Below are 15,289 nucleotides of genomic sequence, written 5' to 3'. Positions count from 1 at the left end.
AGGAAAACTCTTAAATATTAGTAAAGCTGCAGGGTTCAGATGCATTACCCTATGGCTTCATGAAGATACTGTTAGAGTTGGCTCAGTCAAAATTGCAAAACAATTTTAGACATGTCTTTCATGAAACAAATAAAAGAAGGTGCTAACTTGGCCAAAAGGCACGAATGAAATTGAATACTGCTCTACAGGCAAATCTAAATATAAACCCAGAAATAATTTAACAACTGTAGTTTTGTCAAGCACTTATTCTGTGCTACGAGCTGGGATAGATTCAAAATAATCAGGTTGGACACAATCCCAGTCCCACAGTGCTTGACACATGGTAAGCGCCTAACAAATATCATCACCATTATTATTATTATTATTATTATTATATGGGGTTCACAGTCTAAGGGGGAGGGAGAGCAGGTATTTCAAACCCCATGTACAGATGAGGAAATGGAGGCATAGAAAAATAAAGTGACTTCCACAAGGCCAACAGAAGGCCAGTGGCAGATTAAAGATCAGAACCCTGGAACTCTGACTCCCGGGCCCCATATAAGTCTTAGAATGTGATACATTAAAATACAAAAAACTTAAGTGTTAAATGAAAATTACACCTAGTTAGTTTCTTTCCTTTTGCTTCAGTTATACATATGGGGCAAATCTGAAACTGAAAAGAGAAGATCACCAGAAAAATCTAATCTGAAACCACAACATATTGGTTTTACAACAGAGACAAACATGCAAAATATACAAGGTGGCTGAGTCATGAAGACCGCAAGAACTACCATGCTAAGAGTCATTTGGATCAAATTAATTGGCATGGAAAAGGAAAAGGATGGAAATTGTTCAGCCAAAGCGAAATTGTTTTCTTTTATATTCATTGCTTCGACTTTTAAGAGGCCACATCCTACCTTGCATAAGCACTATTTTGTTGACCATATTTTTTAACAAGGACGACAACTTTCCATCTGTGGAAGGCCCCCGGAGCACCAGTGCGTATCAGTTCTTCGCGCCATCTTTTAGGTGCAGATTGTATTTGAGGTGAATAATGGGAGTCTTTTTTGATTTTATAACCCCATTCGTAAGTTGTTTCATCAAGCCATCTGCCACTTTTGGCGCTATTAATTATGTAGTCTTTAGTTAGTACCCATTTTCCTAGAAAGCAAATGAACTGTCAGCCACAAAAGAATTTTGGTACAAATAAATGGTAATCAACTAAAGATCAAAAATCAAATTAACATCAACCTTTCACTTACAAAAGCAGCATCAAAACCATATAATTCATCTATTTCCTTTATCCTCTCATGTCCTTTGTTCTAAACAGTTTAACATTATTTGCGGGGGGGTGCACATCATGAAACATTTAGGCTTCTTTATGGAAGAATTAAATTCCAGATTTTTCTAAAATAAACAAGACATCTAAAGCCTCCAAAGATAAAAGAACCTGCAGTTTTCATTAAATACTATCTAAATGGGACTTTGACCCAAATTTCCATATTTACGAGTTTTAATCTTATATCATTTTCATTAATATTTCTAGCACCCATTGTATTTTTTAAGCCTCAGCAGTGTAGTACCTGTGCCAGAATATTCTGCAGCACACTTTCTAGAGATCAGGGCTCTCTATTTGGAATATCCTGTTATAAATAATAATGGAATTTCTTAGGCGCACTGTTCTAAGGGCTGGGCGCTATTCTCAGAAAAACCACACCCAAAACTACAATTTCTCCCCAAGTCAGACAACAATTTAAGACAATTAAGTAAATATAAAACTTTTTTAATCGCAAACATTTGGCTGACAGCACACTTTTCAAAGAATATTAAGACAAGGTGGGCACAGTACTGATTTAATGTTCACCTGGGCATGCTTTTTCAAGACTCATCCCAGAGCACCGTATTATAAAAGAATTATTTCAACTTGATGGTTTTTATTTATAGACACACATATACATCAAAGAAAAATCAAGGAAAAGAAGCCTGCAGATGCATGACTTCTCCTACAGTCTGACCAAAATATTAATTTGACCTTAACTATGAACAAACCATTTGTATGTGAACATACCATGCCTTGATGATAATGACCACCTGAAGTGGTTTTGCTATGCTTTCAGGATTTAAGGCTTCTAAGTTCGGATTGAACTTACCTGCTGCACAAGCTGCTAAAAATTTTTCACTTTTAGATGGCTGTTTTGCTATAAGATGTGTGCAATTTCTATAAATCTAAGGGCAAAAAACAAATCAATGTTATTACGGTGGTGGTTCCTATCCTAGTCCCCCAAGCTTAATTAGACCAGTTCTCTTGTACCGTACTTCTCCCTGATTCTTGTGCAAATGACATTGAAAGGGCTTCTGAAATCATAGGTGGAAGGGAATATGGCTTGACCTCCCAAGCTTACTCATATGCCCATATCAAAAATCAAATGGCTGGGACAGGGCAGAAGCCACGCTAGTCTGGCATAATCTGGACAAGTTCCAAAAGCCTTATACTTGCCACGGTCAATTTCCCACTGTAGTCAATAAAATCTCCCTTTACATGGACATTAACCCGTGAGTGTGTGTGTTGGTGGTGGGGATGTGGGGGAATGTGGCACAGAAACAGAGAAAGGTCCTTTACATTTAAACCTGGACACTTGCATTCCTTGGCATAGAGGAGGGAATCAAACTTGAGTGTTTACCTTCTGGGCAGCCTGATTAGGCTGACATTTAATTCTGCTATCTCTACCGATCCCATAAATTGAATGGGAATTAGGAAAATTGCAACTATAGTCTCAACTCACCTTACTAGCGTCAAAAGTGCAGTCTAGTTTTAAAATCATTTCAATTAGGGCCTTCTTTTCGGTGTCCTTAAATCCTGTTATCTGTATTGTCCGTTTTCGAATATCATCTTCCATCTAGTCCATACATTTAAAAAAATAGGTACAGACAGTATATATCAGTGAATTATTTGAAGGGGTTAACACTTTTTGGCCCACTTGGATTGAAAAGAAAAAAAAGACAACTTACTGACCTTAGTGAATTCTACAATAGTTTTTGGTTGACTAATCAAATGCATTTATGGAGCACTGCACTAAGCACTCAGAAGAGTACAATATTACTGATTATTACAGTATTTGTTACGTGGTTATTACATGTCAAGCACTGTTTTAAGCAATGGGGTAGATACAGGATAATCAGGTCAGACATAATCCTTGTCCCACATGGGCCACACGCTCTAAACAGGAGAAAGAACAGGTACTGAACTCCCATTTTACAGATGAGGACACTGAGGTCCAGAAAAGTTAAGTGACTTGCCCAAGGTCACACAGCAGACAACTGGCAAAGCAAAGACTAGAACCCAGGTCCTCTGACTCTAAAGCCCAACTTCTTTCCATTTAGGTGACATTCCTTCTCATAGCTAATTGACCTGATGTCTGGCCTCAGTGAGTTTACAACTAGCAGGAGAAATGGATACTAAAATAAATTACAGGTAGGGGGAAGCAACAGTGTTTAAAGAACTGCTTAAACTATGCACAAAAATCTCTGCTTAAAAATGGTAATAAAAAGAAAGTTTGCCAAAACCATGAGTAAAATGAAGATTTGCAGTTCTGCCTAATGCCTGCTTTGTGACCTTGGGAAGGTCACTTCACTTCTCTGTGCCTCAGTTGCCTCATCAGTAAAATGGGGATTGAGACCGTGAGCCCTATTTTGGTCAGGGACTGTGTCCGACCCAGTTTGCTTGTATCCACCCCAGTGCTTAGTACAGTCCTGGCACACAGAAAGCACTTAACAAATTTCATAATTATTATTAATCCCTGAAAAGGAAATGCAAATCAGTCTATAGCAGAAAACCTATAGCAGTCTATAGCAGAAAACTTACAATGGAAGTATCTTTGGGCATTTCCTTTTTGTTTCTATCATCCCTAATACCGTGATCAAGTCTCCCAGGGCTTAAAGTTATTTCCTCATGGTTGACTAGGCAGTTTAAGAGGATGTTTAACAGCTTAAGATCAGCAAGAAATTAAGTGCACTGTAACAGGGCATGCAAAAATGAAGTCATCAAACCATTAAAAGTGCTCCCAGGAATCTGAAAGAATACCTGCTACTTCCACGGTATCTAACATATTACCAAGGAGTGTCTCAAAGTCAGCATAAATCTTTATTAGGTTTGCTTGATGCCTTGGGTTAAGTAGGAGCAACTGCTTTTCTTCAAAAATAATCAGTGGTATTTATTGAGCACTCACTGTGTAAAGAGTACTGTACTAAGCACTTGGGAAAGAACACAGTAGCAATCCCTTCCCTCAAGGAGTTTACAGTCTACAGCAGGAGTCGGACTTTAAAATTTTGGATAGGAGATTAGTAGAGTATAAGAATACTAAGTATTCTGGGGTTGGGGTATATTAAAGCACTTATTGTGGGCAGAACACTTTACTAAGCGCTAGGAAAGAATAAACAGGTGGGAATTGGATACGGTCCCTGCTGGAAGGGTCAGACCCTTCACTTTAAAGGGGTTTTTGCTGTAAGAAGGGAAGGAGAAGCCCACAGGTGATTTAGCTGGGGAGAATCTTAACGCGGGACTTGTGATAATCTGGACAGGGTCTTGGCAACCTTTTTCCTGGAAGGAATTGAGATTTGCTACCAAGGCAGTTACTCGCCATCCTTTGGAAGCAGCAGCTGTACTCATAACCTTCACCAGTCATACCCCACTGTGCCTAGGGATAACAGCACGAGAAGCCGAATGGCTAATAGAGAAGTGGATGGCTCAGTGGAAAGAGCATGGGCTTTGGAGTCAGAGGTCATGGGTTCAAGTCCCCGCTCTGCCAACTGTCAGCTGTGTGACTTTGGGCAAGTCACTTCACTTAATAATAATAATAATAATGGCATTTATTAAGCGCTATGTGCAAAGCACTGTTCTAAGTGCTGGGGAGGTTACAAAGTGATCAGGTTGTCCCACGTCGGGGGGGGCTCAGTCTTCATCCCCATTTTACAGATGAGGGAACTGAAGTCCAGAGAAATGAAGTGACTTGCCCAAAGTCACACAGCTGACAATTGGAGGAGCCGGGCTTTGAACCCATGACCTCTGACTCCAAAGCCCGTGCTCTTTCCACTGAGCCATGCCGCTTCTCTGGGCCTCAGTTCCCTCATCTGTAAAATGGGGGTGAAGACTGTGAGCCCCCGTGGGACAACCTGATTACCTTGTAACCTCCCCAGCAGCTTAGAACAGTGCTTTGCACATAGTAAGTGCTTAATAAATGCCATTATTATTATTATTATTATTAATGGATTACAGGGCTGGGGCTAAATGGAATGATGAAAAGTCCTGAGGATAGTTGGGGGTTGGGGGGGCAGCGGGAGTGATGGTTTTTAAAACTTGAGTTCCTCCAACAGTTTTCTTCACCCGATATTACTGAATCAGATATTAATCAAGGTTATTAAAATAGAGAATGAGGCTGTTGGACAGTCCTACAGCTTGCTTAGGCAAGCCCAGCAGAAGCTTTGCACTGGAGCCTGGGTTGTGGAATCAGGATCACACCCTCACATTTAGCGGATATCAGCTGAGTTGGTATGACACACAATAGACTGCAGTCTCCAAAGTGAATCCAAACTTTCAGTCATTTCTGATAGATCAGGGGCTGGCAAATTTACAATAATTTGAATTTAGCTAAGTTTTCAATGGTTCATTCAACCGTATTGAGTGCTTACTGTGTGCAGAGCACTGTACTTAGTGCTTGGAAAGTACAATGTGGCAATCAAGAGAGACAATCCCTGCCTACAAGCAAGCTCACCAATAAACTGGGAAAATTAATTCTAAATAACACAGTTTTTCATTGTGTGCAACCAATTGGAGGATCAGCCTGTGCATGCTATTCAAGGCTCCATCACCACTTTTCAGAGGAGTGTCGAGGAACCGGGAATCCCCGACACTACCGCAACCAGAAAGGAGGCCTGGTGCCCAGATTTCCAATCTCCAAATACAAGATATATTAGCAATCTGACAGTATTTGCCACCTGATGTTGAGTAAAACTCACACAAGATGATGCAAATCGTAACAAAGCAGGGTCCCACAGACTTAGAGAAAGTTGGACATTACTACAGATTGGCATACCTTTACTTTGGTAGGAAGCTTGATGCCTACTTGTATCAAGCAGCTTGTAGCTTCTTATTTGTTGACCCGCTGTACATCATCTAATTTATTTTATTTTGTTAGTATGTTTGGTTTTGTTCTCTGTCTCCCCCTTTTAGACTGTGAGCCCACTGTTGGGTAGGGACTGTCTCTATATTTTGCCAACTTGTACTTCCCAAGCGCTTAGTACAGTGCTCTGCACACAGTAAGTGCTCAATAAATACGATTGATGATGATGATCTAAAGGACAGATTGAATTTTTTTTCTCTTTTTTAATGTTACTTGTTAAGTGTTTACTATGTGCCAGAAACTGTACTAAGTGCTGGGGGAGAATCAGGTTGGACACAATCCCAGTCCCACCCAAATGGGGCTCACATTCTAAATTGCAGAGGAGAGGATTTAATCCTTATTTTACAGAAAAGGTAGTTGAGGCACAAAAGTGAAATGATCTTCTTGATTCGGTTGTAGACTTTTGAATCCTGCAGTCCAGTCTTACAAGTCTCAGTTTTACGTGCAGTTTTCTAAAAATCTTGGGTTGTGCTACGGTTTTCTTGCTGGAGCCTGGTAACTCCAGTTTCCTTCAGGCAATTTGTTGTCAATACATAACGCTATGCTAACTGTAAAGCAGAGAATAATTACCTGCATGCCTTTTTGAGTATGTGCCTCGAGAGTACAATCATCGGCATACCAAAGCCTCTGGATGACTTTCCCACCCAACTGTGGAAGCCCAAGGCACTAAAATTACTCTCTGACTGAGGAAACCTAAGCATACATGAATGTGGGCAGGGACGCGTGAGAAGAAAACAGAGAAGTGAAAAGGGAAAGAGATTCCTTCTACCACTGACTCTGTCAATTAGGAATACCAAAGACCTAGCAGGTCTTCCAGAAGTACCTTCACTAAAAAAAATGGGAATCATCACCCTGATCAATTCACATCAAACTGTCAGTGGAAAAAGCACAGGCCTGGGAATGAGGACCTGGGTTCCAGCTCTGCTTCATGCCTGCTGTGTGACCTTGGGCAAGTCGCTTAACTACTCCATACCTCAGTTTCCTCCTCTGTAAAATGGGGGGTTCAATCCCTGCTCTCCCTCCTACTTAGATGGTGAGCCCCACGTGGGCAGGGATTGTGTCCGACATAATTACCGGAGTTTTGAACAGCGCCTGACACACTGTAAGCACTTAAACACCACAATTATAAGTTCTTCTTATGAGCTACTTTAATATTTGGTAAAAATAAATTTTTTTAAAGTCTGCAAGATTCCACTGAAAATAAATTTTTTTAAAGTCTGCAACAGATTCCACTGAATTTTTCCTCAATCAGTCGTGTTTATTAAGTACTTACTGTGAGCAGAGCACTGGCAAACATGTTCCCTTCTAGACTGTAAGCTCATCACGGGCAGGGAACATATCTGCTAATTATCTTGTATTGTACTCTCCCAAGAGCCTAGAACAGTGCTCTGCACGTAGTAAGTGCTCAATAAATACCTCTGATGTTCCCTCCTTTCTAAATTTCTATTATAGGGCATAAGATTTAGTCCATTAACTGAGATGATAAAAGCCTAACAAGGTTGATCACCAAAGGCATACCTAGTTATCTGTTTTAGTATAAAAAGACTAATTAAATTTGCCACCTGTGATACCAAAGTTCTATATAAGCTGAACAAAGAACTAGTTTGCACTGATAACACTCAGGTGAGTCAGGGAGACCTTAAGGTCATTCACATTTAGGTAACAGAGAACTCCTGGCTTCTTCATGCGCCTGTGATTTGAAATCAACTTTACCAATGCACAGAGTGTCACTATTCTAATTTTAACTAAAGCTTTACTAGGTAGGTAGAAGCCAATAACAGGACTATCTCCAAACAACAGAATATTTTTCTTCAAAAAAATACCACAATGTGAAGATCTGAGAGAAGACAGATACCAAATACACTTATTTTCTGTTCTAAGTGTAAATTCTAGTTCTCATAAAGTAGTGTCAGGTTAAAAAAAAAATGGCTCCCAGTAAACAGGTGGAAGAATTTGTGAGTTTATCCAGTTCACCTGATCACTTTCCAAAGATACAGTTCACCTGAAAAGCGCTCAGTACAGTGCTCTGCACACAGTAAGCGCTCAAGAAATGCGATTGAATGAATGAAAAAAAAGTTGCCTAATTAAATTGGAAGTGCTTCGCAACAAACTCAATGCTATTAAAATTAAATGATTGTCCTTTACATAAATGTGGTAAATTAGGGCCCACTGCAAAGGGCCCATCCTGAAGCAGAATCGGTATTTTCTTTTCAAAGCTCAATTTGAAGGTTTATAATTAAGTGTTAATCTTGGCAATGTAGGACAAAAATACTGTACCCTACACTAGAAAGATAAAACCCACTCATGTTAACGATGAAAAATGAAATGGTGTCAGTTTTCCCATGGTTTTGCTTTAAAAATAAGGAACAACTTGGATACATTTCATAAAGATTTTCTTTTTCTGGAAAAAAAGCATTGTATTGTTTAATTGCAAGGCATCTTATTCTCAAATTAAAAATGAAGGATTTTTTAGCTGAAATCCAAGATTCCAGGATTTTGGTGGTCTGCTGCACACTTACACTTGTCACAGAAAAAATGGAGTTCCGTAACAAAGGTTGTCTTCTAACACTGAAGCTATACTCACTTCAACATATTTACAACTGGGTGAGATGCATAAGGAGATTGAAGAGAGCGAAAGATCCCCAAACAACTGCTGGATAACTGAAATTGGGAAACTAAGGACAGAAGAATCATTTTAAGGACATACTAAAACAAAGCCTCAGACAAAACTACATGGTACTAATTCTTATTATATTATTATGGTATTTATTAAGCACCTAGTATGTGCCAAGCCTTGTCCTAAGCACTGGGTGGATATAAGTTAACATGGTACTAATTCTTATTATATTATTATGGTATTTATTAAGCACTTAGTATGTGCCAGGCCTTGTCCTAAGCACTGAGTAGATATAAGTTAATCAGGTCAGACAGTCTCTTAGTCCCTCATGAAGCTCACAGTCTAAGTAGAATGGAGAACAGGGGGTGAATTCCCAATTTACAGATAAGGAAACTGAGGCACATTCATTCATTCAGTCGTATTTATTGAGAGCTTACTGTGTGCAGAGCACTGTACTAAGTGCTTGGGAAGTACAAGCTGGCAACATATAGAGATGGTCCCTACCCATTCATTCATATCGTATTTACTCAGCACGTACTGTGTGCACAGCACTGTACTAAGCGCTTGGGAAGTGCAAGTCGGCAACATATAGAGACGGTCCCTACCCAACAGCGGGCTCACAGTCTAGAAGGGGGAGACAGACAACAAAACAAAACATATTAACAAACTAAAATAGAATATGTACAATTAAAATAGAGTAATAAATACGTACAAACATATACGCATATATACAGGTGCTGTGGGGAGGGGAAGGAGGGGGCTCAGTCTGTGAAGGCTTAACTGGAAACCCTCATAAAAACTCCCTTGAATATGATTATTAATTGCCACGGAATATGTGCTGCACTGCACTTGTATATAAAACCCTTTTTTCAAAAAAGGTCCTTTTTAAGAACAAACTCATTTATATTTAATAATTATTTACTGAACGCCCATGAGTTGCAAAGAACTAATCTAACTGGGTAATCAGATTACCCAACAACGGGCTCACAGGCACAGATAAGTGACTTGCCCAAGGTCACCCAGCAGGCAAGTGGCAAAACTGAGATTAGAACCCAGGTCCTCGCTATTTCCACTAGGCCATGCTGCTCCTCTATATCCTGCATCCACACAGTACTATCGAAGGAGGGGCTCCTTTTGAGCAAAAACTTGGTAAGGAACAAGAGATAAGAAAAACTAAAAACAGTGCTCAGTGCTGCAAACATCAAACGTGACAACACGAGGGAAAGCGTGTGTGTGTGTGCAACATGTGGCTGGAATTGTTGGTTCCACATTGGCCTTTTTACTCACAAATTCATTCCTAGGTAAATTTCACCATCCCTGGTGTCATCTTTGAAATTGAAGGATATATATATACACACATATATGTTGCCAATTTGTACTTCCCAAGTGCTTAGTACAGTGCTCTGCACACAGTAAGCACTCAATAAATATGACTGAATGAATGAATGCATATATATATATATATCTATATACACACACACATATATATATATACATATACACAAATATATATATGACTGAATATATATACATATACACAAATATATTTATGACTGAATGAATGAATGCGTATGTATATATATATATTATATACACACACACACACACACACACACACACATACAAATACACAGTACACTCCCTGGGATCAGCGATCATGTGCATTAACTGGATTGTACTGCCCTTTCCTTCCTCTCCCCCTCGTCCCCCATCTTACCTCCTTCCCTTCCCCACAGCACCTGTATATATGTATATATGTTTGTACATATTTATTACTCTATTTATTTATTTATTTTACTTGTACGTATCTATTCTATTTATTTTATTTTGTTAGTATGTTTGGTTTTATTCTCTGTCTCCCCCTTTTAGACTGTGAGCCCACTGTTGGGTAGGGACTGTCTCTATATGTTGCCAACTTGTACTTCCCAAGCGCTCAGTACAGTGCTCTGCACACAGTAAGCGCTCAATACGATTGATTGATTTAGAACACAGCTCTGCCCCGAGGAAATACTCAATGAATATGACTGAGTCTAAGTCTAAGAAGACTATAGTCATCTTAGGCTTCCCATTTAACATTACACACTGCACCATACATTATAAAATATGTAAACAGAGCAAATTAGGGATTGATTCTAAGATTAATCTGGACTGCCAAATGGCAGTTGTAAATGAAGTACAAGGGTTTTACTTCCATGAAATTTCATCTTTTTTCATGAAGTTTTAAGAACTCAGTTAACTCATCTGCAAAATGGGAATTAACGATTAGCTTGCATCTAACCAAGTGCTTTAGTACAGTGCTTGGCACTTAATAAGTGTTTAATACCATTTTTAAAAAAGCTACTAGGTCAGTCCATTATTGAATATTGTATTTTATTGCCTTCTCACACCTTAACTGGAAACCCTCATAAAAACTCCCTTGAATATAATTATTAATTGCCATGGAATATGTGCTGAACTGCACTTGCATATAAAACCCTTATTTCAAAAAAAAGGTCCTTTTTAAGAACAAACTCATTTATATTTACTGATTATTTACTGAACGCCCACGGGCTGCAAAGAACTAGCTATCAAGACCACTGGCTCACCTCTGAAAGTAATGGAATTACTAAATTTCTAAAAAGACCTTTCATATTACCATAACAAATACCATAATAATAATAATTATTATTATTATCTACACGACATATACTTTGAGGGGAATATTTTTTGCTCTAATTATAACTATGATGCTATTTGTTAGGCGTTTAGTAGGTGCCAAGCACTGTTTTAAGCACTGGGGGGGACACAAGGTGATCAGGTTGTCCCAGTCTCAATCCCCATTTTCCTGATGAGGTCACTGAGATCCAGAAAAGTGAAGTGGCTTGTCCAACACAGCTGACAAGTGGCGGAGCCAGGATTAGAACCCATGACCTCTGACTCCCAAGCCCGTGGGGGTCTTTACTCTTCAGAGGGAAACCACGCTGGCCTAGTGCGATATCTGTCGGGGGGCGCGGAGTGAGGTCTATTTATTTTATTTTGTTAGTATGTTTGGTTTTGTTCTCTGTCTCCCCCTTCAAGACTGTGAGCCCACTGTTGGGTAGGGACCGTCTCTATATGTTGCCAACTTGTACTTCCCAAGCGCTTAGTACAGTGCTCTGCACACAGTAAGCGCTCAATAAATACGATTGATTGATTGATTGACCCAAGATGTCCCTCAACTTCAGCTGGGGGGGGAGGAGAATCCACCATTAATGGTTGGGCCCATTTATCAGCGCCATGACACGTGAAGGGGGAAATGGAATTCGTTAAGCGTTTACTATGTGCCAAGCACTGTTCTAAGCACTGGGGCGATACAAGGCGATCAGCTTGTGCCACTTGGGGCTCTGCTGTGTGATCTTGGGCAAGTCACTTAACTTCTCTGAGCCTCAATTGCCTCATCAGTAAAATGGGGATTAAAAAAAAACAACTGTAAGCCCCCCATGGGACAACCTGATCACCTTGCATCCCCCCCCCGAGCACTTAGAACAGTGCTCTGCACATAGTAAGCGCTTAACAAATGCCATCATCATTATTATTATTATTCTCTGGGCCTCAGTTCCCTCATCTGTAGACTTTGAGCCCCACATGGGGCAGGGACTGTGTACAACCCGATCTGCAGGCATCCACCCCAGCGCTTAGTAATAATAATGATGAAATTTGTTAAGCGCTTAGTATGTGCCTAGCACTGTTCTAAGCGCTGGGGTAGATACAAGGAAATCAGGTTGTCCCACGTGGGGCTCACAGTCTTAATCCCCATTTTACAGACGAGGTAACTGAGGCACAGAGCTGTGAAGGGACTTGCCCAGAGTCACCCAGCTGATAAGTGGCAGAGCCAGGATTAGAATCCACAACCTCTGACTCCCAAACCCGGGTGCTTTCAATTATGCCACGCTGCTTCTTTAGTGCCTTACTACAGTGCCAGGCATCTAGTTAAGCGCTTAGCAAATACTAAACAATAAGTAATGATATTTAAGTGATAACATATTAAGACCGTGAGCACCCCGTGGGACAACCTGATCACCTTACCAGCTCTTAGAACAGTGCCTTGCACATAGTAAGCGCTTAATAAATGCCATCATTATTATTATTGTTACTTCACTTCTCTGGGCATCAGTTCCCTCATCTGTAAAATGGGGATTAAAACTGGAAGGCCCCCATGGGACAACCTCATCACCTTGTAACCTCCACAGCGCTTAGAACAGTGCTTTGTACATAGTCAGCGCTTAATAAATGCTGTCATTATTATTATTATTACTTCACTTCTCTGGGCCTCAGTTCCCTCATCTGTAAAATGGGGATTCAAACCAGAAGCCCCCCATGGGACAACCTGATCACCTTGTAACTTCCATAGCGCTTGGAACAGTGCCTTGCACATAGTAAGCGCTTAATAAATGCCATCATTATTATTACTTCACTTCTCTGGGCCTCAGTTCCCTCATCTGTAAAATGGGGATTCAAACTGGAAGCCCCCGTGGGACAACCTGATCACCTTGTAATGTCCATAGCGCTTGGAACAGTGCCTTGCACATAGTAAGTGCTTAATAAATGCCATCATTATTATTATTATTATTATTACTTCACTTCTCTGGGCCTCAGTTCCCTCATCTGTAAAATGGGGATTCAAACTGGAAGCCCCCGCGGGACAACCTGATCATCTTGTAACCACCCCAGCGCTTAGCACAGTGCTTTGCACATAGTAAGTGCTTAATAAATGCCATCATTATTATTATTACTTCACTTCTCTGGGCCTTAGTTCCCTCATCGGTAAAATGGGGGTTCAAACTGTGAGCCCCCCGTGGGACAACCTGATTACCTCGTAACCTCCCCAGAGCTTAGAACTGGGCTTTGCACATAGTAAGTGCTTAATAAATCCCATCATTATTATTATTACTTCACTTCTCTGGGCCTTAGTTCCCTCATCTGTAAAATGGGGATTCAAACTGTGAGCCCCCCGTGGGACAACTTGATCACCTCGTAACCTCCCCAGCGCTTAGAACAGGGATTTGCACATAGTAAGCGCTTAATAAATGCCATCATTATTATTATTATTTTCACTTCTCTGGGCCTGTTACCTCATCTGTAAAATGGGGATTCAAACTGTGAGCCCCCCGTGGGACAACTTGATCACCTTGTAACCTCCCCAGCGCTTAGAACAGTGCCTTGCACATAGTAAGCGCTTAACAAATAGCATTATTATTATTATTATTATTATTATTATTAACGAGCCCAGTGAGGAGGTTAGTGGCGGCAGAGGATTTGGGTTGGAGAAGGAGAGAAGGGAGGGGAGGTAGGAGGAGCGAAGATGGAGAGACTTTGGAGTCAGAGGTCATGGGTTCACATCCCGGCTCCACCAACTGTCAGCTGTGTAACTTTGGGCAAGTCACAATCAATCAATCAATCGTATTTATTGAGGGCTTACTGTGTGCAGAACACTGTACTAAGCGCTTGGGAAGTACAAGTTGGCAACATATAGAGACAGTCCCTACCCAACAGTGGGCTCACAGTCTAGAAGGGGGAGACAGAGGACAAATCCAAACATACAAACAAAATAAAATAACTAGAATAGATATGTACAAGTAAAATAAATAAATAAACAGGGTAACAAATATGTACAAACATATATACACTAAGAGGAAAAGCAAGTATCCTGCCCCTATTTTACAGATGACGACACTGAGGCATCGAGAGGTTAAACGATTTGCCCAAATCACCTGGACCTCAGTGACCTCACCTGTAAAATGGGGATGAAGACTGTGAGCCCCCCTCGTGGGACAACCTGATCACCTTGTCACCTCCCCGGCGCTTAGAACGGTGCTTTGCACATCGTAAGCGCTTCATAAATGCCGTTATTATTATAATATAGAGAAGCATTGTGGCTCAGTGGAAAGAGCCCGGGCTTTGGAGTCAGAGGTCGCGGGTTCAAATCCCGGCTCCGCCAACTGTCAGCTGTGTGACTTTGGGCAAGTCACTTCACCGGGCCTCAGTTCCCTCATCTGTAAGAGCCCGGGCTTTGGAGTCAGAGGTCGTGGGTTCAAATCCCGGCTCCGCCAACTGTCAGCTGTGTGACTTTGGGCAAGTCACTTCACTGGGCCTCAGTTCCCTCATCTGTAAAATGGGGGGTTAAAACTGTGAGCCACCATGGGACAACCTGATAACCTTATTAACACCCCCCCCCCGCGCTTAGAACAGTGCTTTGCACATAGTAAGCACTTAATAAATGCCGTTATTATTATAAGAAGCCCAGAGTTTACGCTTGATTTGGGAGGTTGACAGGCAGCCATGCTGAGGAGGCTCCTGCTCGCCCGGCCCGCCATGAGCAAGCCCCTCGTCAGGGTCCCTGAGGAGCGGCGGTGGCCCCCCAAACTGGTCGGAGGTTGGGGGGGGGGTCCAACAACCTTTACCTTGCCCTGCGGCTGGTGGTCGGGGGGCTCTGAGGCGGCCATGAGGAAGCAGGCCTCAACGGCCTTTGGGGCCGGAGGGCGGGACCGGAAGTGCGCGC

The 15,289-nt window shown here is 41.2% G+C and overlaps 1 protein-coding gene across 2 annotated transcripts in view; it reads right to left on the bottom strand.

Moving 5' to 3' along the window:
* SLF1 (SMC5-SMC6 complex localization factor 1) overlaps positions 1 to 15,262 on the bottom strand; it is a 60,681-nt gene extending 45,419 nt beyond the window's left edge. For both annotated transcript variants that reach the window (XM_038765502.1, XM_038765500.1), the window contains exons 1-4: positions 15,192 to 15,262; positions 2,763 to 2,876; positions 2,130 to 2,205; positions 897 to 1,140 (exon numbers count right to left, since the gene is read on the bottom strand). In XM_038765502.1, coding sequence (XP_038621430.1) covers positions 897 to 1,140; positions 2,130 to 2,205; positions 2,763 to 2,876; positions 15,192 to 15,233 — 476 coding nt within the window. In that variant the 5' untranslated portion in view covers positions 15,234 to 15,262. The remainder of the gene's footprint in view (positions 1 to 896; positions 1,141 to 2,129; positions 2,206 to 2,762; positions 2,877 to 15,191) is intronic.
* Positions 15,263 to 15,289: the final 27 nt, after the last annotated feature.

Source organism: Tachyglossus aculeatus, chromosome 23 (assembly GCF_015852505.1).
Source record: "Tachyglossus aculeatus isolate mTacAcu1 chromosome 23, mTacAcu1.pri, whole genome shotgun sequence".
NCBI lineage: Eukaryota > Metazoa > Chordata > Mammalia > Monotremata > Tachyglossidae > Tachyglossus > Tachyglossus aculeatus.
The sequence above is the reverse complement of the archived record's forward strand: the minus strand, read 5'-3'. Positions and strand labels throughout refer to the sequence as shown.